The 21,760-nt window shown below is 42.5% G+C and overlaps 1 protein-coding gene across 12 annotated transcripts in view; it reads right to left on the reverse strand.

The window, feature by feature from the left end:
* Window positions 1–666: 666 nt before the first annotated feature.
* Window positions 667–21,760, reverse strand: part of ZEB1 (zinc finger E-box binding homeobox 1) — a 192,700-nt gene continuing 171,606 nt past the window's right edge. For all 12 annotated transcript variants that reach the window (XM_067704954.1, XM_067704902.1, XM_067704936.1 and 9 more), the window contains 5 exons: window positions 20,690–20,892; window positions 17,520–17,625; window positions 5,285–7,095; window positions 3,273–3,453; window positions 667–3,149 (listed from right to left, as the gene is read on the reverse strand). In XM_067704954.1, coding sequence (XP_067561055.1) covers window positions 2,590–3,149; window positions 3,273–3,453; window positions 5,285–7,095; window positions 17,520–17,625; window positions 20,690–20,892 — 2,861 coding nt within the window. In that variant the 3' untranslated portion in view covers window positions 667–2,589. The remainder of the gene's footprint in view (window positions 3,150–3,272; window positions 3,454–5,284; window positions 7,096–17,519; window positions 17,626–20,689; window positions 20,893–21,760) is intronic.

A 21,760-nucleotide genomic window follows, 5' to 3' on the forward strand; every position in this document is an offset into this window, starting at 1 on the left:
AGAAAGACGACACCTAGAAATAAGCTCGCAAATCAGAGGAGAAAGGCGACGGGAAAGGTATAGTTTACAATTTGTCTGCTATGTCGTGTTCCGTAGGGCCTGAGTAAAAAAATTATTAAATTGCTGAAATCACTGAACATACATAGAAGCAAAAGAGTAGTAAAGACAGACACAGCTGAGCCCTGTTAACGTGCAAATTATATTCTCGTTTGACCAACGTGGCGGCATGCACTTGGGCCGGGCACTCTGCCGGGCGGGTGACCCAGCGGCCGACACGGCCCGTCCTGGTGGGCGGCGTGCGAGCCACAGCATAAGGGCTGAGATGACGAGGCAGGTACAGGGGCTGTGGGAGCCCAGAGGAAAGGCACCTAATGCAGGCTTCCCGAAGGGTGAGAGGCCACGGAGTCAGGAGTGAGGGGCGAAGGGGTTCGGGAAGAGGAAGCAAGCTCTGGGGAGGCCGTTCGTTAGTTGTCACCTCTGACCTTCCCAGAAACACCCAGCCGCAGGGAAATGCACGATTTAGCAGGGAACGTCTACACCATCCAGTCTCCCCAGACCCAGCCCAAGATAAACCAAGCACAGGATGACGGTATAGTACCCCCATGTGTGTTACAGAGTTTTCCAGAGAAAATCTTGATAATGATTAAAAGAATGACCGCAAGTAAGTCAGGCTTGTTGATGCATTTTATTGTGAGATGGGGGAGTCTGGTAAAAAACTAGAAAATGACCATGGTGTAACAAGGAACTTAAAAATGAAGAGTCAGGTTTGTAACTTACATACATGAATACAGGAACAAATTGGCACAAAATGTTAAACGTTGTTCCCAACACTGTTTACATAAGGTCGCCCTAGCTTGGCTTGTAAGGAACGAGACTTCATGGTTAGACTAATCTCTTCATAAAACCGCAGAGCAGCATGCTGTTAGTCACACAGTGAATTTCAGAATTTAATAGTTTTATAGTAAAAACTGGGTAAAGGTAAAATGACTTGATTGTAGTTGTAAAACTAATACATTCCCATTTAAATTCTGTTCTACAGTCCAAGGCAAGTATAAATGTTAACATAACACTGTTAAATCAAATCTCAATGCAAGAGAACCAATTGCATCTCTACTTTAAATCTTATCAACTTTCCAAATTTTCATACTAAAATATATTATTGTATTAATACAAACTACAGTATTATACACTACACTGTGTAATAAATAAAGAAATATAAAAATAAGACACATAAATATAAAAGTTTTCTAAAACTAAAAGTACATATGTCAGTTAAGAAGGGTATTAATACTGCCAGGTTTGAAGACATACAGTACAAAAATGTTGCACAGATCTATAAACTAAAAGAAATAAAATAATACTGATAGGTAAGAATCAGCTAATGTTGTTAATAAACTGGGTCCATAATAACTAACATTTGGAAACAATTATGAGCCAAATAACAATGGCAGGTCCATGTTTGAAATGCAAGTACATGGATAAAGCAGATTAGAAAATTTCCCTTTCATTTCTGTAGAGAAATTCTGAAAGTCAATTAACGCAAAATGAATACGGAGGAATTATTAAAGGGTGAAATGTCCCAGTGTTTGGCTTCTCTGACAGAGTCAGTGGTTCTGAGTTTTATTTTAGAATTTCGATACAAGAAACAAATCAACAAATGCTAGTTATTGTAGGCCACGCATGAACGGAGGCTGGTCAGAGCCTTGAAAATACTGATAAATGGCACTTAGAGCACACAGGTCTTGCTTAAGGCCAAAGGAGATACAAAGCTTCATATCACATCCTTCATATTTGTTTACCACGTACTCAAACACAATTACGAACACCGATCTCTGCTGTCCTCACCAGTATCAACACTGTTAGTCCCTGCAATCAGAGCTCAACGGCAATCTTTTCAACTCCATTTAAACCACATGAGTAAGAAACTTCAGCTCTTCTATCGGCTGCTTTCTTAAGGCTAACGATACACTTTAAATGAGAATACGCTCTACTATGACAGCTAAATATTAGAAGTTACTACTTTCTAGACTGAATTTAGAAATGGTAGTTAGCACGGTTTGGAACTGCATTATACTTCTCCGTGAAGGGAATTTTGTAGTGCAGAAGTTCTCACATTTTAAAAAACATAATAAAATACTGAAGCGGATTTAGCATATGTTTACCAATAAAAAATTATAAAATTTCTCCCAATTGTACAGCTTAAGAATAAACCAACGTTAAGAGTGATAATTAATACTGATAAAATGAAACAATGCCAGATGCTTGTCTAAGTAATCAGTTTCCTTTAGCCTGTTGCATCTTTGCTTTCTGAGTCATTAAGTTTTCTAATCTGCTTCATGTTACAAACTTGTTCCTAACTTTGAAAAATGCATGAAAAATTACTAGGTCTGAGGTTCAGGCACACCCGGATTTTTTTTTGTGTGTGGTTTTTTTTTTTTTTTTGGTATTTTGTATTTTTTTAAATTTTTACTTTACACAGTAGTGAACAGAAATCACAGTATACAGGTTACTGTGTTTCCGTGAAAAGCATGTATAACATAGAACAAACTTCATTACCAATTAGAATTTTCTTTCTTTCTAGAAAAACGATCAGGCTTCATTTGTTTTCTCTTCAGACACCTGCTCAGCGCCCTGGCTGACTTTGTGTTCTAAGCTGTGGGCTGGGCTTCCAGCTCCTGCGCCCTCCCTCGCACCTTCTTCGGAGTTGGCTCGCCCCTCCCCCTCGCGCCCCTCCCCCTCGCGCCCCTCCCCCCCCTGCGGTCCTCCACTTTCCTTTTCCTCCTGCAGGTCTTCCATCTCCCTCTCCTCCTCCTCCTCCTCCTCCTCCTTGTCACTGTCCTCGTCCTCCTCCCGCGTGGAGCTCTCCCTCTCGTCCGAGTCGCCCTGCGAGGGGGAGGCGCGGGCCCCCGCGTGGTGCGTGGGCGGGCCCCCAGGGCCCGCGGCCCCCGGCTCGGGCCCCTCGGCCTCCCTCTTGCAGTAGGAGTAGCGGTGGTTCATGTGCTGGGAATAGGAGCCCGAGTGGGAGAAGCGCTTCCCGCACTTGTCGCACTGGTAGGGCTTCTCCCCGGAATGCAAGCGCGTGTGCTCGATCAGGTGATGCTTGTGTTTAAACGCCTTTTTGCAGATGCCGCACTCGTGAGGTCTTTTACCTGAAAATAAGGGCACAGCTATGAAATAAGATGGCATTAAGCCGACAGGCTTCGGGGCACTTCAGGTTGGAAATGGTTATAAATTTGTTTTTTCAAAACTGCCAGGTTCACGAGCATACATACCTGTGTGTTCGTATTTATGTCTCAACAACGAGCTACTCTTCTGGAATATCTTGTCACACAAATCACAAGCATACATTCCATTTTCTGTCTTCCGCATTTTCTTTTTGGGTGGCGTGGAGTCAGAGTCGTTCTGATCTTCTACATTGGATACTCCTTCGGAGCTAGTGTCTTGCCTTTCATCCTAGAGGAGACGAAGAAGGAGGAAAACTTCCTTTAAAATTACAAGATAAATGAGAGACATAAACAAAAGCACAGATTAAAGAACGACTGTGATGTACACTTTCCACAACTTGACCAAAGCAGGCTCCAAGGGGAGGGCCAGGTGACAGGTGGGGCTGACACAGACAAAAGGGAGGGGCGCTACAGCCGCGACCGCAGCAAACCCAGGGCCAGCTGGCGCCGAGAAGGAAGGACACCAAAAAGAAGTAGTACAGAACGCAGTACTAACACAGTCCACCTAGTTCCGTATGAATCGTTAATTTATGAGAAGTTGGCAGAAAGTTTTAACTTACGAGTTTGCGGAACAATCACAGGTTCGTGACTGCATCACTTACCTTCACTCTTTCATTCTGGGTTTCACTGAGCAAAAATTAAGATTCTGTTTTTTAAAAAAGTGGTCTTTAAATTTTATCTTCCAGAACCTTCGAGTTTTGTGAACTAAACTCCATTGTCTCCCTATCACTCTTCTAAGGAGCAAGATGGAAACAATGTAGGAGGGTCCACATCTCTAAACAAGGACACTCGCTAGACAACGCATCTTCCGAGTTTCGGGTTAGGGATAGGGTTGGGGCCTCCTGCCGGTAGAATTCTTCTTCAGGGAGCCTGTGGAGGGATTGGGCCCCTAAGATCCTGTGTCTTTTCTGAAGTCTTCCATTGTAAACTCACAAATTTTCTACAAGTTCAAAGGTTTTCCACGTTTCTCACGGCTTTGTGAGGCGGGAGAAGCGCCGACATATTTCTGGCATTTGCGAGCTGCTAACGGTGCTAAAGGGACTCGATTTTCAACGTTATTTGATCTAGTTGGATGATTAACTGAAATGCTTGTGGTTCCCTGTTTATTATTCAAAGGCATGAAGAGTGTTTTATATACCCAAAATTTAGACTTAGTGAGAAATTTAGCCGTGTGAAAACTTTTTCAAGAGAGAAATTTAGCCGTGTGAAAACTTTTTCAAGAGTTACCACAATTACGGGAAGCCCATTGGTAGCAATAGTTAAGGAGAAGAAAGCAGCAAAACACGAGTGAACAGGATACTGTAATTATTTTAGCTGCACCTACTTATAGCAAATATTTGGAAAAAAGATTGAATCAAATGAATACTAGAGATAAATTCAATCAGAAATTGACGGAAAGAAATGGAGAGACATCAAGGTCAGTGACATAGAAAAAGCCCGGACAGTGAGACACACACAATCACACACATTGGTTCTATCAAAACCGTCATGGATTTGGGGGGAGTTAAAGAGGAAACTGCAAACATAGATTCACAAGTATATTCCCTCCTATATCATTACGATTGAACACTATTTAGTTTACAGCTTACAAAATCATTGGTAAATTCACTAGATGAATTCTTTATATACTTTTGTTTGTTTACAGTTTTACAAACAGGTGCTAACACATAAAAGGTGGTGGCTAAGTTTGCCGGGTGTGAAATATCTGTGAACAAATCCTCATTTACGAATGGTCATGATCGACACAGAACGCTAACGAATTTTGGGATCTGACTAGAGAGCAGAAGTCTGATTAGTAAGCATTCCAGGTTTACTTTCCTCTTCTGTCTCTAGTTTCAAACAGTCAATATTTAGCTGAGACTCATCGACCCTTTTCTCAGCAGAATAACAAAACTGCCGTTGAAAAGTACTAAGGCACACATTCATCTATTTCCTTTCAGAAATGACAGCTTAACCAGCTGCTTGGCTCATCTTGGGACTGATTTTTATTAGAAAAATTCACTGAAAAAAGTCAAACGAGCACTTGACCAGTAGAGGCCGAGGGTGCGGGCATTCTTTACCTGATTTCCGTTGGGCTGGGCCGCCCTCAGGGCTGCTTCCTGGGCTGCCGGGCTGACTGCAGTCGAGTACGTGTAGGCGACCTGGGGGATCAGCAGGGTCTGCTTGTTGGCCGCCAGCGCTCGCAAGCACGGAACGCTGTTCTGGTCGGCGATGGCCACGATCGTGGGTAACTGGGCAGTGACTGTAGGTATAGCAATATTTATGGGGTTGGCACTTGGTGGGATTACATTTACAACTGGTTCTGAGTCTGTGACACAACTGTCCTTTTGTGGCTCCTTTTTTGCACAAGACAAGTTCAAGGGTTCTTCCTGGACAGAATAAACACTGTTCTGGTAAACACTAGTGATAGTTGACCTTTCCAATAACTCTCCCTGTTGCTTTGGTAGTGAAAGATCAAGAGGTTCGACCTGTGGCTCCTCCTGTGCCCCTTCTGCCGGGTACGAGTAACCCTGTGCGTTTCCGGAGGAGGAGAGGTTGAGGGGGGATGGGGACGATGCGCTGCCTCTGGAACCGTTGACCGCGGAGCCCACTGGTAGGACGGGGGAGCCGGTTATCTTCAGAGGACTCTGGAGATTCCTCGTGCCGTCCTGGGATTCATCTGCGTTTGTGGGCTGAGGCTGGTCATCGTTCTTAGCAGGGATGTTGGCTTTGCCTGGCTCGGGAGAAGATGCCTCAGAAGACTGCACTGACGTCTGTCCCGTCTGCATCTTTTCAAACCACTTTTTCACTACATCCGGCGGTAGGTTCACTGAGTCAGCAATTTTTGAGAGCTCTTCCGCACTTGGCTGTGCATTCAGAGCATAATATGCTTTCAGAAGAGACAGGAGGTTCTTTAAAGGTGGCTGGCTGGGAGACAGGCTGCCGTCTCCGGACCCCGAGGGAGCAGAGGCCTCGGGCTTGGCACCTTCTGGCGCGGGGGGCAGATGGGGCTGGGCGGGCTGCTTCAGGTCATAGTGCTTTAGCTCCGGAAGTGCGCTGATGTCCCCTGGACAGTCGTCACACAGGAGGCAAGTGCTGTCGTTCCCTCCTCCTTCAAAGCTTTTGTCCTTCTCAGATTTAACAGTAAGATCTTCTGGTAACTTTTCACTTTTGCAACTGTTGGTGGGGACTGGATTTTCTTTTTTTAAATTCTGAGGAACAACTTGAAGTTGGCTAGGTTGTTCAAGACTGTAGTTAATGATGATTTTGGTGGTTCCATCTTGATCCACCAGAGGAAGACTGATGGCTGAAATAACAGAATGGCCACCTTGCTGGATGGATGAAGCGCTGATTGTTTCTTGTTCTTTGGATGCAAGATTGGCTTGATTATTCTCCAAAACTTGCCTGATTACATTACCATCTACTGCCACTTTAAGTACATTCTGAATATCACTTAAATTGATACTGATGGGGGACACCAACCCCACCGTTGGCAGAACAACGGCTTGCACCACACCCTGAGGAGTACTGGTTGCCTGCAAGGGGCCACCACCACTGAAAACCCCATTCTGTAAAGGGGTTGAACAGTTGATTCCTGAAGCAACCACTATGGGCTTGAACTCATAATCCACAGGCTCCGTTTTGATTTGGTTTACGGAAAGTTGTTCTTGGAAGGGCTTATTCTCTATCTTCTGCCGTATCTGTGGTCGCGTGGGACTGCCTGGTGATGCCGAGAGAGATGGTGAGGGACACTGCGAGGTCTTGAGCCCTGTTCGTGGTCGCCCGTTCACAGGCATCAGGCTGATACATTTCTTACTGCTTATGTGTGAGCTATAGGAACCGGAATGGGAAAAACGTTTCTTGCAGTTTGGGCATTCATATGGCTTCTCTCCTAAACGACAACAAAAAATTACATTCATAAATTTTTACGTATCCACGTTTTTCCTAAAACAAGCAGTATCAATTTCAAAAGAGGTTACCATGTATATTTGTAATATAATTTTATTTAGAATCATCACTTTACGTTCAAAACCTACGTAAATGTCATAAACACCAGTAAAACGTGAGTCTGAACTACGTGCTAACCAATTAAAGAATCTTCTCAGCATATGTGTCCAACATTTCTGCAAACTTTTAAAAGTTCAAATCATTCTCAAATACCAAAAAATTATATCCTACTCTTTGAAGTAATTTTTTTCTTATCCTGTTTCACCAATTTATGTAATTTTCTATACTTTATTCTACTTAACCATCTGTAGGAGAAATTAATATTAGAGGAAAGAAAAGTAAATCTCCCATAAGGCTTAGCATGCATGAACATCTCGCCTTAACTGTGTGAGTCATGAAGATCTATCCTTCCCATATCCACAGGTTTCCTTGAAAATATCTTTTTCAATGGGAAGAAAACTTGAAATACAAGGTATTGTTAGAAGCCGTGGCTTATTAAACTGGGATGTATGTACTTCTGGATGTATCAGGCAATGTTTTACTGGGTATGAAAAGCATCTTACAGTTTCAATTTAGCGATAGTGGTTATGGTAATTTAAAACATGTAAATATTAAGACACAGAGTAGACTGTGTTGCACAAATGCAACGTTTCTGTGAAACGTTAGGAAAAAAACAAAGAAGCTTCCTGCTTACAGAGGCCTCCTTTAAGTTGCTTCCCTGGACCTTCCAGGGCACAAGGCATTTATTCTTCTTGGCCAGTAGGGATACTTGGACAGAAAATTTTGAGAAGCACTGAGCTACATGAAATATTTACATACAGCCTATTTCTTTTTTCCTTTTGCTTTAACTTATAGTTCATCATTTATAATTTAAAAGTTACTGATGCCCATTTTCAGGGAGGTAGCAAACTCCAGGTGTTGTGGGCCGTTTACCTGCACCTGTTACAGTGCAGCTCAGCAGCTCACAGAGATGCTCTTTAAAAACCTTCTTTAGATGAATGAATGGCTAATTATGAAAATTATGAAATGTGACGATGCTGATTATCTACTCAGTAGCAAAATTAAAGCTCTTTATCTCCCCCCCTTTTTTTTGATGTTTATAGCCACTTTATTTTTTTTAATTGATGTATAGTTGATTTGCAATGTTGTGTTAGCTTCTGGTATATTCAGCTTTATTCGTTTTTTGAATCTTTGAAATTTATTTTTTACACAGCAGGTTCTTATTAGGTATCTATTTTATACATACCAGTGTATACATGTCAATCCCAATCTCCCAGTTCATCCCACCCCACCCCCAACACATTCCGCCTTTCTTTTTAATAATTAAAAGGAAAGCAGCAGGAAAGTCAACGTAAGCTCTGCTAGTAATGTAACTTCAGTGTTGTAAGCGTTAAAACAAGTGCATTGTATTTTCATAGAAATTTATGTCTAAGAAATCAGAACTGGAGGACCTAGTAGGCCCTCTGTGTGGCCTCCTTCTCAATGAAGAGTTCATTTTGTATCGTCCTTGACACTGGCTCATCTCTGCTTAACCTCCTTTAGAAGGAGCCTCCTGCCGCTGGGCAGCTCTGTGGAGGACAGTCTCGTCTGGCTCTGCTGAGGACCGTGGGTCTGGGTTCAGATTCTGGCTCTGTCGCAGGCTGTTCTCTTAACCTTTTTAAGCCTCAGTGTTTTGGTGCATAAATGTAGGTACATCCTCGCTGGACTGTTGTAGCAGTTATGTGAGATTATATAGCAAACCTCAGTGTGCTCTCGAGAAGTGTTAGTGATTCCTTCCAAAGGCGGTGAGACAGAGGCTCAGTACTAAGCCAGAGTCCGCTGCTTGGAGCGCCTACTTCCCTGCACTAGTTTGCTTCTGATGCCACAGAATTGGGTTAACTTTTCTTCCACGAGCCAGACTTCCAAACTGATGAAGAGCTGTCACGTGTATTCTTCAATTTCCCTTGTGTACGTTGAACATATCCGGGTCTTTCACGCGTTCCTCGTGGGACGTGGTTTTTAGAACCCTTACTCGCTTGTTAACTCACCTCTGGAAATTCTCCAGTTTAATCAGTATCTTTCCAGTGGGATGCCTGAAATATGATTCATTACTCAAAATGCATCAGATAAAAATTTCCAGTGGGGGTAAAATAAGGGATATGTCCTAGTATCTCTCCTATTTTAACATTCTTAATTATTCGGTGGCATTTTTAGGTGAGCTACGCTTGTTCTCCTGCTCTCTAGGAAAATAAGCATATGTAATACAGGTTACTTCTGTCTTTACAAACAGGGAGGTAGAAGAGCACAGTGGGTACGGCAGTGGCTTTGGAGACAGGATGCCTGTGTCAGAGCCCCAGCTCTGCCATGTCCCAGCTGAGTGACTGTGGACAAAGCTAAGCTTGCTGAACCTCCATTTTCTCATCAGTTTAAAAAAAAAAAAAAAAAGAGGAAACGGTAGCATCCACCTCACAGGGTTATTGTGAGAACTATATGACTTAATGCATGCAAATAACTAGAGTGTGGCTGTACAGAGTTAAGTGTTCAGTAAGTGCTAGTTATCATTATGCTTATCGGGAATCACCCTGATACGTTACCACTCCTGCAAAGAAAGTCTGCAGGACAATTATTCTAGAGCCAAAGTCACTACGTTTGTTAGAAAAACTCTTGTTTCTAACTCTGACTTCATAGCTTACGGATGATAGATGAAGCACATCAGCTCGCTTACCAGTCGACCTGGGTCAGTGTTTGTAACCACTCAGCCCTGGAGGTCGTATCAGGAGGGTGTGCTGCTCAAAGTTACATGTACTGCGAACACTGACTTGCTTTTAATGGCTGGGTGGGTGTTCGGGTGCACCTGATGTAAAGGTTTTCCAGGCTAAAATGACTGTGAGGCCGTGGAACAAACCCAGGTTACTTGCTGGGAGGATCCCAGCCCAGGTGCAGGGGCTCCTTTGCACCCCCGTGTGTGGTGTGGTGGCCTTCTCACAGCTCAGTTCCCACCCATGTGTGAAGTTCACATGACGCGTGACACACGTCTCTGCATAGGGTTCATTTCATGGGTATCAGAAGAGACCAACTATCCGGGCAATTTTAGGGCATATAATCGAGGACCCTGACCCTCAAGGCCTTATGAAAACTCAGCTGAGAAAAAAAATTACAGAGGATTCCTGAAGGATATGCAGTTCATTCATTACTAGATACTCTAAACAGTGCTTTCAAAACCATCTGTGGTGAAGGATCATTTGTTTTTTCATTAAAAAAACTTTCCAATCTCCTGTGGACCAATATTGTATAAAATACAATGAAATTGTCACAGCACTGTCTTGGTATACTAGTTTCTCAATGTATCTGCGATGACACTGAGTAGCCCTGCTTGAACTCTCCCCTTGGAATAAACCATCCGGGAGCCGTAGACTGGGACGGCATCCATCGGCCACCCTGGGACAATGCTTTTTCTGAATTGCACTTTGGTGAAATATCATTGGCCTCTATTGAAGAATCTTATTTTAGAGAGAAAACACTATCAAATTCTCTGCTGTATTATTTTAAGGATATTTCTCAGGATATAAATATTTTGTTCTTTATTCTTTTTTAACTTAATTTTTAACATCTTTATTGGAGTATAATTGCTTTGCAATGGTGTGTCAGTTTCTGCTGCATAACAAAGTGAATCAGCTATACGTATACATATATCCCCATATCCCCTCGGTCTTGCATCTCCCTCCCACCCTCCCTATCCCACCCCTCTAGGTGGTCACAAAGCTCCGATATGATCTCCCTGTGCTATGCGGCTGCTTCCCACTAGCTAGCTGTTTTACGTTTGGTAGTGTATATATGTCCATGCCACTCTCTCACTTTGTCCCAGCTTAACCTTACCCTCCCTGTGTCCTCAAGTCCATTCTCTACGTCTGTGTCTTTATTCCTGTCCTGTCCTGCCCCTAGGTTCTTCATAACCTGTTTTTTTTTGATTCTATATATATGTGTTAGCATATGGTATTTGTTTTTCTCTTTCTGACTTACTTCACTCTGTATGACAGACTCTAGGTCCATCCACCTCACTACAAATAACTCAATTTCGTTTCTTTTTATGGCTGAGTAATGTTCCATTGTATATATGTGCCACATCTTCTTTATCCATTCATCTGTCGACGGACACTTAGGTTGCTTCCATGTCCTTGCTATTGTAAATAGAGCTGCAGTGAGCATTGTGGTACATGACTCTTTCTGAATTATGGTTTTCTCAGGATATATGCCCAGTAGTGGGATTGCTGGGTTGTATGGTAGTTCTATTTTTTAGTTTTTTAAGGAACCTCCATACTGTTCTCCATAGTGGCTGTATCAATTCACATTCCCACCAACAGTGCAAGAGGGTTCCCTTTTCTCCACACCCTCTCCAGCATTTATTGTTTGTAGATTTTTTGATGATGGCCATTCTGACCGGTGTGAGGTGATACCTCATTGTAGGTTTGATTTGCATTTCTCTAATGATTAGTGATGTTGAGCACCCTTCCATGTGTTTGTTGGCAATCTGTATATCTTCTTTGGAGAAACGTCTATTTAGGTCTTCTGCCCATTTTTGGATTGGGTTGTTTGTTTTTCTGATATTGAGCTGCATAAGCTGCTGGTGTATTTTGGAGATTAATCCTTTGTCAGTTGCTTCATTTGCAAATATTTTCTCCTTTCTGAGGGTTGTCTTTTCATCTTGTTTATAGTAACCTTTGCTGTGCAAAAGCTTTGAAGTTTCATTAGGTCCCATTTGTTTGTTTTTGTTTTTATTTCCATTTCTCTAGGAGGTGGGTCAAAAAGGATCTTGCTGTGATTTATGTCATAGAGTGTTCTGCCTATGTTTTCCTCTAAGAGTTTGATAGTTTCTGGCCTTACATTTAGGTCTTTAATCCATTTTGAGTTTATTTTTGTGTATGGTGTTAGGAAGTTTTCTAATTTCATTCTTTTACACGTAGCTGTCCAGGTTTCCCAGCACCACTTATTGAAGAGGCTGTCTTTTCTCCACTGTATATTCTTGCCTCCTTTATCAAAGATAAGGTGACCATATGTGCGTGGGTTTTTCTCTGGGCTTCTATCCTGTTCCATTGATCTATCTTTCTGTTTTTGTGCCAGCACCATACTGTCTTGATCACTGTAGCTTTGTAGTATAGTCTGAAGTCCGGGAGCCTGATTCCTCCAGCTCTGTTTTTCGTTCTCAAGATTGCTTTGACTATTTGGGGTCTTTTGTGTTTCCATACAAGTTGTGCAATTTTTTTGTTCTAGTTCTGTGAAAAATGCCATTGGTAGTTTGACAGGGATTGCATTGAACCTGTAGATTGCTTTGGGCAGTATACTCATTTTCAGTGTTGATTCTTCCAATCCAAGAAACACAGTATATCTCTCCATCTGTTTGTATCATCTTTAATTTCTTTCATCAGTGTCTTATAGTTTTCTGCATACAGGTCTTTTGTCTCCTTAGGTAGGTTTATTCCTAGGTATTTTATTCTTTTTGTTGCAATGGTAAATGGGAGTGTTTCCTTAATTTCTGTTTCAGAATTTTCATTATTAGTGTGTATACAGGAATGCAAGAGATTTCTGTGCATTAATTTTGTATCCTGCTACTCTACCAAATTCATTGATTAGCTCTAGTAGTCTTCCGGTAGCATCTTTAGGATTCTCTAGTACAGTATCATGTCATCAGCATTACTTCTTCTTTTCCGATTTGGATTCCTGTTCTTTTTCTTCTCTGACTGCTGTGGCTAAAACTTCCAAAACTATGTTGAATAAGAGTGGTGAGAGTGGGCAACCTTGTCTTGTTCCTGGATCTTAGTGGAAATGCTTTCAGTTTTTCACCATTGAGAATGATGCTGGCTGTGGGTTTGTCATATATGGCCTTTATTATGCTGAGGTAAGTTCCCTTTATGCCTACTTTTTGGAGGGTTTTTTATCATAAATGGGTGTTGAATTTTGTCAGAATCCTTGCATTCATGGGATAAATCCCACTTGATCATGGTGTATGATCCTTTCAATGTGCTGATGGATTCTGTTTGCTAGTATTTCTTTTTTTTTTTTTTTACGGTACGCGGGCCTCTCACTGTTGTGGCCTCTCCCTGTTGTGGCCGCCTCTCCCGTTGCGGAGCACAAGCTCCGGACGTGCAGGCTCAGCGACCATGGCTCACGGGCCCAGCCGCTCTGTGGCAGGTGGGATCTTCCTGGACCGGGGCACGAACCCGTGTCCCCTGCATTGGCAGGTTTACTCTCAACCACTGTGCCACCAGGGAAGCCCTAGCCTTTATTTTAAAGTCTATTTTGTCTGATAGGAGAATTGCTACTCCAGCGTTCTTTTATTTCCATTTGCATGGAATATCTTTTTCCATCCCCTCACTTTCAGTCTGTATGTGTCCCTAGGTCTGAAGTGCACCTCTTGCAGACAGCATATGTTTCTGTATCCATTCAGCCAGTCTGTGTTTTGGTTGGAGCATTTAATACATTTACATGTAAGGTAATTATTGATATGTATGTTCCAATTACCATTTTCTTAATTGTTCTGGGTTTGTTATTGTAGGTCTTTTCTTTCTCTTGTGTTTCCTGCCTAGAGAAGTTCCTTCAGCATTTGTTGTAAAGCTGGTTTGGTGGTGCTGAATTCTGTTAGCTTTTGCTTGTCTGTAAAGGTTTTAATTTCTCCGTCCAATCTGAATGAGATCCTTGCTGGGTAGAGTAATCTGGTTTTTAGGTTCTTCCCTTTCATCACTGTAAATATGTCCTGCCACTCCCTTCTGGCTTGCAGAGTTTCTGCTCAAAGATCAGCTGTTAACCTTATGGGATTCCCTTCTATGTTATTTGTTGCTTTTCCCTTGCTGCTTTTAATTCTTTGTATTTAATTTTTGATAGTTTGATTAACATGTGTCTTGGTATGTTTCTCTTTGGATTTATCCTGTATGGGACTCTCTGTCCTCTTGGAGTTGATTATTTCCTTTCCCATATTAGGGAAGTTTTCAACTATAATCCCTTCACATATTTTCTCAGTCCCTTTCTTTTTCTCCTCTTCTTCTGGGACCCCTGTAATTCGAATGTTGGTGTGTTTAATGTTGTCCCAGAGGTCTCTGAGACTGTCCTCAGTCCTTTTCATTCTTTTTTCTTTATTCTGCTCTGCGGTAGTTGTTTCCACTACTTTATCTTCCAGGTCACTTATCCGTTCTTCTGCCTCAGTTATTCTGCTATTGATTCCTTCTAGAGGATTTTTAATTTCATTTATTGTGGTGTACATCATTGTCTGTTTGCTCTTTAGTTCTTCTAGGTCCTTGTTAAATGTTTTTTGTATTTTCTCCATTCTATTTCCAAGATTTTGGATCATCTTTACTATCATCACTCTGAATTCTTTTTCAGGTAGACTGCCTATTTCCTCTTCATTTGTTCAGTGTCGTGGGTTTTTACCTTCTTCATCTGCTGTGTATTTCTGTCTTCTCATTGCCTAAGTTACTGCGTTTGCGGTCTTCTTTTCACAGGCTGCAGGTTCTGTTTTTGGTGTCTGCTCCAAGTGGCTAAGGTTGGTTCAGTGGGTTGTGTAGGCTCCTAGTGGAGGAGACTGGTGCCTGTGTTCTGGTGGGTGAGGCTGGATCTTGTATTTCTGGTCGACAGGACCGTCCGTGTCCAGTGGTGTGTTTTGGGGTGTCTGTGACCTTATTATGATTTTAGGCAGCCTCTTTGCTAATGGGTGGGGTTGTGTTCCTGTCTTGCTAGTTGTTTGGCATGGCCTGTCCAGCACTGGATCTTGCTGGTCACTGAGTTTAGCTGGGTCTTAGCATTGAGACGGAGATCTCTGGGAGAGCTCTCGCCAATTGATATTACATGGGGCCAGGAGGTCTCTAGTGGACCAGTGTCCTGAACTCGGCTCTCCCACCTCAGAGACTCAGGCCTGACACCCAGCTGGAGCACCAAGACCCTGTCAGCCACACGGCCAGGTATGTGGGGAGAGTCTTGCCTATTGGGAAGTCTGTGGTCTTCTGCCGGCATTCTGTAGGAGTTGTGCCATATGTAGATGTATATCTGATGCATTTGTGGGGAGGAAGGTGATCTCCTCGTCTTACTCCTCCGCCATCTTGAAGGTCCTCCCTGTTCTTTATTCTTAGTGATGCTTCAAGGAACAACTTTCTCTATGGACTTAGTATCAGGAAGGGTTGTGCTTTTTCCAGCAACTGATTCTTTTTACTTACAGTCAGTCTGGGTCTTGGTTACTAATTGTAGTTTTCTTACTTCCGAAACCTTAGGGTCTAATTTGTGGTCACTTCTAGCGTGTGCAAAGGATTTTATATATTCCTTTTGTTCTCATGTTTACTTCATGCCTGTCTTACTTTCTTAACTTTATTTTTCTTAAATGTTTTTAAAATTTTTGCTGTATTGAAGGTGTACAAGCCTCATAGTAAATAATTTTAAGAATAAGAGACATAAATACATAATGAATGGAGAGCAGAGCACAGTGGAAGTTTTGGTTCTACGATGTGGCCTAAATTTGCCTTATCTTTTAAAGCAGCAGCATACTGTTAGCTTATACAAAGCTCTTCACCATCGAAACTCCTAAAGTTTTTCTGTAGGTACTACAGCTACTAGCTCCCTACTTGATTGAGGTTGATTTTTGAATATCAACGTAGGATTCTGTGATTATTAACTTCTTGTTTCTAGACTTATATTTTAATGTTTGGTGTGATCTGTGCATCCCAACTGCGCATCATCTATAGATCTGATAAGTCCTCTTGTATGACTGCAATAGGACCATATGACATTCACTTTGTAAGTGAATCTTACTTTAGGAAGGGATGCTTCTGAACTCATTCTACAAGGCCAGCATCAGCCTGATACCAAAACCAGACAAAGACACTTTATAAAAATCTACAAACTCACAGAAAAAGAGATCAGATCTGTGATTACCAGAGGCGGGGGGTGGGGGGGACCTGGATGAAGGTGGTCAAAAAAGGTAGGTACAAACTTCCAGTTATAAGAAGTTATAAGATAAGTAAGTACTAGGAATGCCATGTATAACATGATAAGTATAATCAACACTGCAGCATGTTGTATATGGAAGCTGAGAGTAAATCCCAAGAGCTCTCATCACAAGGAACGTATTTTTTTCTATAATTTTGCGTCTGCATGAGATTATCACAGTAAGTTTAGTGAACATCCATCATTTCATGATGTACGTAAGTCAGATCACACTGTACACCTTAAACTTATACAGTGCTATATGTCGATTATAAGGCCGGAAGAAAAAAGGACAGTGGTGTAAGAGGAGAAAAGGTCCATTTAATATATATATTAATATATGTTAATATATATGTATAAAATTGATGAAAACTGTTCAATGGCACAGGAGCTGAGAAACAGGATCCTATTCCAGGCTCTAAAAGACAATCTTTACTTTCCAGACACATTATAATGTGTAAAAATTTTAAACTGTATTTGTATGAGTCTTGGTTTAAGTGGTAACTTTAACATTATTTAGCCCTCAACAACCAATTCAGCACAACGTCTATAAATGCAATTCCAAAATAAAACACAGATATCACCAAGCAGCCCTCATAAGGCCACCCAACTCTACTCTTCTTGCAGGACATTTGTGAAATCTTCACAAAATAAGCGTGTGCAGACACATAATTTCCCACTCATGAGCTATCCACTGTTTTTCATTAAAATTATTTAAGTCTTAAGTCTTAAGTAATACATCAGAATTAATCAGGAGACGAACAGAGTTCATAATGCAAATGTGGGATACTTTCTAGGTTTTGAGAGCTTTTGTGGAAACAAGTTTCTAAACAGACATAACATTTTTACCATATAGTAATGTTCATTCTGTACATAAAGCTGCAGACAATGACTAGTGTAGAAGGGAAGGGTGAGAGGAGGGCAGAGCACATTTCCCTCCTCTAAGTCCCCCTTCACGCCTCAGTCCGCGCCCTGCTGTGCTGCCCTCTCCCGCTGACTCCACAGCACCCACTGCCACCTCCTGCCTCGAGTTCCATTTCTACTTCTCTCAGGTAGAGTGTCTTCATCTCCTCCTTTCCTTGTGCACATGGTACCCCGTACCCTTTATCATTCCCTTGTTAACTGTGCAGACATTCACCAGAAAGCTGAAGTGTTTTCAGGTTGTATGTCTGGTTAATGCATGCTACTCTGATGAGGAAATTTGGAGTATGTCCTATTGACTTGCTCTACTTCAGTATACTTCCTATACTTTAGTCAAAGATTAAGATTCCAGTAAAATACCATTTACAAGCAGAAGATTTCTCCAGATTAGTCTTTATCCTAAAAGAAAAGCAGCATTTCTAGTCATGTGTGTAGATCGCATGTGATACTAACTTATTACCGTAATTGCTATGATATTCACCATAGACAAAGAAAACAAATATTTACCACTGTGGATTCTTAAGTGCTCTTTTAGATGGTGTTTGTATTTGAAAGCTTTTCCACATTCAGTGCACTTGAATTTACGATTACCCGCAGACTGCGTCACATGTCTCTGTAAGAAAGAATTGGTGTTTTATTTATAAAGCAAAAAGGCTTTAGAGATAAAGAACATCCAATCTACTAAAAGTAAGGTTTTGGTGATTCTCAAATTTTAACAGTCACAAAAATCTAACACTAGGAATATTACCAAAAGGAGGTTGATCATGGCAACAGAATTTTGACGTAAAGGAAAATCTCCACTTCCTAAAGGATCAGAAGTGTGAAGCAGCACAGCATTAGCACAAACACTACGCACTTCGCTAGGAACCGGAGGCCACGTCGCCTGCGGTCGAGAACACCCGTCATCTGTCTGTAGCACGGTTACTACGCAGAAGAAAAGGCCGGGCTTTTTCAGCACCGTAGCCTGTCTCTAGTAAGTTTGGTATTTCCAAAATGTACCTTAATCTGATGATTTAAAAAGTACTTCCATGTTTTTCAGCCCAATATGGGTGGTTGCACTAGCTTTCTGCCTGGCTTACCAAATCCCCACTTCTGTATACTTCGAATCTATCCTGTACCCTCTATTACTCTTACAGAAGCACCACTGGAATTGAATTATTCAACCAGTTCTGCTCACAGATTTCTAGAGGATTCCTCTCCACCCCTGAACCCAGATTCTACTACTACAGACGCCAGGTTCATAGCCCCTGAGTTTCCAGGCTTCTTCGCCAGTCCCCTCTCAGGAGCCTATGTCCCAGTCGTCCAGTGGGTCCCAACCTCCTGCACATGTACTGCTCTTCGCCTCCTTGCTCTGATTTATACTATGCCTTACTTCCTGGCTCTGCTTCCCCTGAATTCTGACAGTTAAGATTCTACCCATCTGTCAAAGGCTCAAGCTCTGCTTGCTGCGTGCTCTCCCTCACTGGACTCTCCCTTCTTCTGTCCTTCGTACAGGAAGGACAGAGAATGAGCACGCACCGTGCTCTACTTCACCCAAACCCCTGGCTTTGAAACCGAACATACGGTGACAAATGTCTCTCGCTCGATGTCTCCCATCCCCTCAATGCCAGGCCCTCACAGCCGGCCGCTCCCTCGATGGTCCCCACTGGGAAGCAACAGGCCACTGTCAACAGGCCTGCGGTGACGCCTGCATTTCTCTCCTGGAAGAGTCGGCCCTCCCCTCGTGTGTCTCTTACCTCTGTGAATAACCCCCTCATTGATCTGATCATCATTTAAGCCCTGAACTTCGGAGGAATCCCTGCTCCCTCTCTTTCCCTCAGACCCTTGTTCAATCCCGCAGCAAGCCATCCTGCCCCCACGGTCCCTCACGATGTTGCGTCTGCCACACCGACCACCTCTGGCCTAGCCCACAGCCTCTAAGTGGGCTCCCTGCTTCCTTCTTGTCTCTCTGTCTACTTTCCGCCCAGGAGCCCGAGCTGCCTTAGAATTTAAAGACAAAATGCAGTATCTTTCAGTGGCTTCCCTATCACACTTATTCTCAGAAAGGTCTCCCTACCCTGTAAAAGAAGAAAAACTCTCTACCCTCTTACTCTTATTTTCCATCATTCTGCCTGCTTTTATAGCTTACATTTCGGCCACCTACTAATACTCGCCTTCTACTGGCAGGGACTTGGCTCCTCTTTTTCACCATTGTGCCTCTAACACCTACAACAGGCCTCATACAGAATCGAAACTCACACTTTTCAAAGGCCAGCAAGGCAGATGGTCTGCCCCTTGGTCCTAACCTAAATTGTTCCCAATTCTGTTTCTCACATTATTACATTTATCACAGCTCCTTTCTGACGTTGGTCTGACTACATACTTCACATATAAAACCGACTACCTTTGCAAAACCCATCGGACAAATCCTCACAGAAAGTGGCCTTCACCCTCATCAGAGATCTTACAATTTTATAGCAGCATCTCCTGCTTTCCCCACCAGTTCCATCTGTCCTCTGAAGGTCCCCTCCTTTGACAAGGGCCCTCAGGGTAGAGGATGTGGGGCAGCAGAGGCAGGACAGAGCTGCTCCCCAAACATCACCTGGCAGGCCCTTTCCCCAGGGCTTGTCTATAGCATGGTCATGTCGGGACACCAGGGTGGCAAGAGCATGCGTCTGTATTGTCCCTGACAAGACTCGTGCGGGGCAGATGCGAACAGATGGGCTTTGTCTTCCGTGTGTCAGTTTTCTCCCCTCCTGGCGCTCGCTCCACCCCAAGTGCCCTGCGTGGACTGACCCACCTAAGGAGAAGCTTGGTTCTTGCTCCCTGCCTGCCACCCTCCCACACCCCTTATCTTAGTTCGTGAGTGTTGTCCCCAGAGTCCTGAGAAGACAGGCTGACCCTTCTCATCATTCTGTTGCAGTTTTCTGGTTTGGGGTAACTTGTCCTCTAGGGGATCTGTGACTTAGGTGCACACAGAGCAGACTCTCATGCACTCAGGTGGACGGATGTTCACATCCTTGGATATAAGAAACTGGACATAGCCTCAACATACCCTGTGCAGCTGAATATTTACTTGACTTTTAAATCTAGAATTAAGTAGCTAAATTTCATTACTTGCAGTTGATAGTTATCAGGATCTTATAAAAGGACAACTGGCAAAAGCTTCTTTAACTTTAACCTGTACTTAAGTACAGAGCCAACAATTTAAATATAACTTACACTTACAGGATAGTCTTGGTCTATGCTTCTAGAAATTGAGGCAAAGTGAAACAAGTAGAATAAACCATATGAAAATTGAATCTTCAGATTAAAAATGGTTTAGAGTCTGAACTTTAGATTTTTAGAGGCATGCAGTTTATGTAATCAGTTGTTTTCTCTACACTGAACATTCCAGTAGTATGTATTCTGAAATCCTAAACGTAAGAGAAATATTTGTTATGGTATAAGCAAAACAATTAAATTGAGATGAAAGGGACCTACCTGAAAAAGAAAACTTAGTTACCTCTAACATAGTGTTCATATGTGCTTTTAAAATCAGAAATGACCAGATAATCCAAATGAATCATCACTTTCCTTTTCGTAAGGCTGTAGACCAGACACATCCCCTAAATTTTTCAGTATATTAAAACCCTCACCTTCTGTGGAGGGGTGAGTTCTCAGTGTGGAAATTTCGTGAATGCAGTCATTCCACTTACTTGATCTCTTCCTGATTTGTGGGAGGTCATGTGACGTTCGAGCTGGGTTCTGTACGCAAAGGTGTAACTGCACAGGGAGCAACTGAAGTTGTCTTCGTTCTTTTCATGGCGATATTTAATGTGTTCTTTCAGAGAGGTAAAGCGTTTATATCCTCTGTCACAATATGGGCAGGTGAGTAACTGGGAAAATGCATCTGGTGTTCCTGTAAAAGAAGGATCATATATTTTAAAGTTAAAACGTTAAAAAAATATTGCCAGGACAGACTGTCAAGATGGCGGAACAGTAAGACGCGGAGATCACCTTCCTACCCACAGATACACCAGAAATACATCTACACGTGGAACAGCTCCTACAGCTCGACAGGCCATGCCAAACAACTAGCAAGACAGGAACAACCCAACCCATTAGCAGAGAGGCTGCCTAAAATCATAAGTCCACAGACACCCCAAAACACACCACTGGACATGGTCCTCCTGCCCAGCAGAAAGACAAGATCCAGCCTCATCCACCAGAACACAGGCACTAGTCCCCTCCACCAGGAAGCCTACACAACCCCACTGAATCAACCTTACCCACTGCGGGCAGACACCAAAAACAACGGGAACTACGAACATGCAGCCTGCGAAAAGGAGACCCCCAAAACAGCAAGTTAAGCAAAGTGAGAAGACAGAGAAACACACAGCAGATGAAAGAGCAAGGTAAAAACCCACCAGACCAAACAAGTGAAGAGGAAATAGGCAGTCGACCTGAAAAAGAATTCAGAGTAATGATCCAAAATCTTGGAAATAGAATGGAGAAAATACAAGAAACATTTAACAAGGACCTAGAAGAACTAAAGAGCAAACAGACAATGAAAAACAGATAAGTGACATGGAAGATAAAATAGTGGAAATAACTACCACAGAGCAGAAAAAAGAATGAAATGAATTGAGGACAGAAGAAGAAGAGGAGAAAGAAAAAGAAAGGGATGTCCAAGAAAATACTTGAAGAGATTATAGCTGAAAACTTCCCTAATGTAGGAAATAATCAAGTCCAGGAAGCGCAGAGTCCCATACAGAAACATGTCAAGA

Source organism: Pseudorca crassidens, chromosome 1, assembly GCF_039906515.1.
Source record: "Pseudorca crassidens isolate mPseCra1 chromosome 1, mPseCra1.hap1, whole genome shotgun sequence".
Lineage (NCBI taxonomy): Eukaryota > Metazoa > Chordata > Mammalia > Artiodactyla > Delphinidae > Pseudorca > Pseudorca crassidens.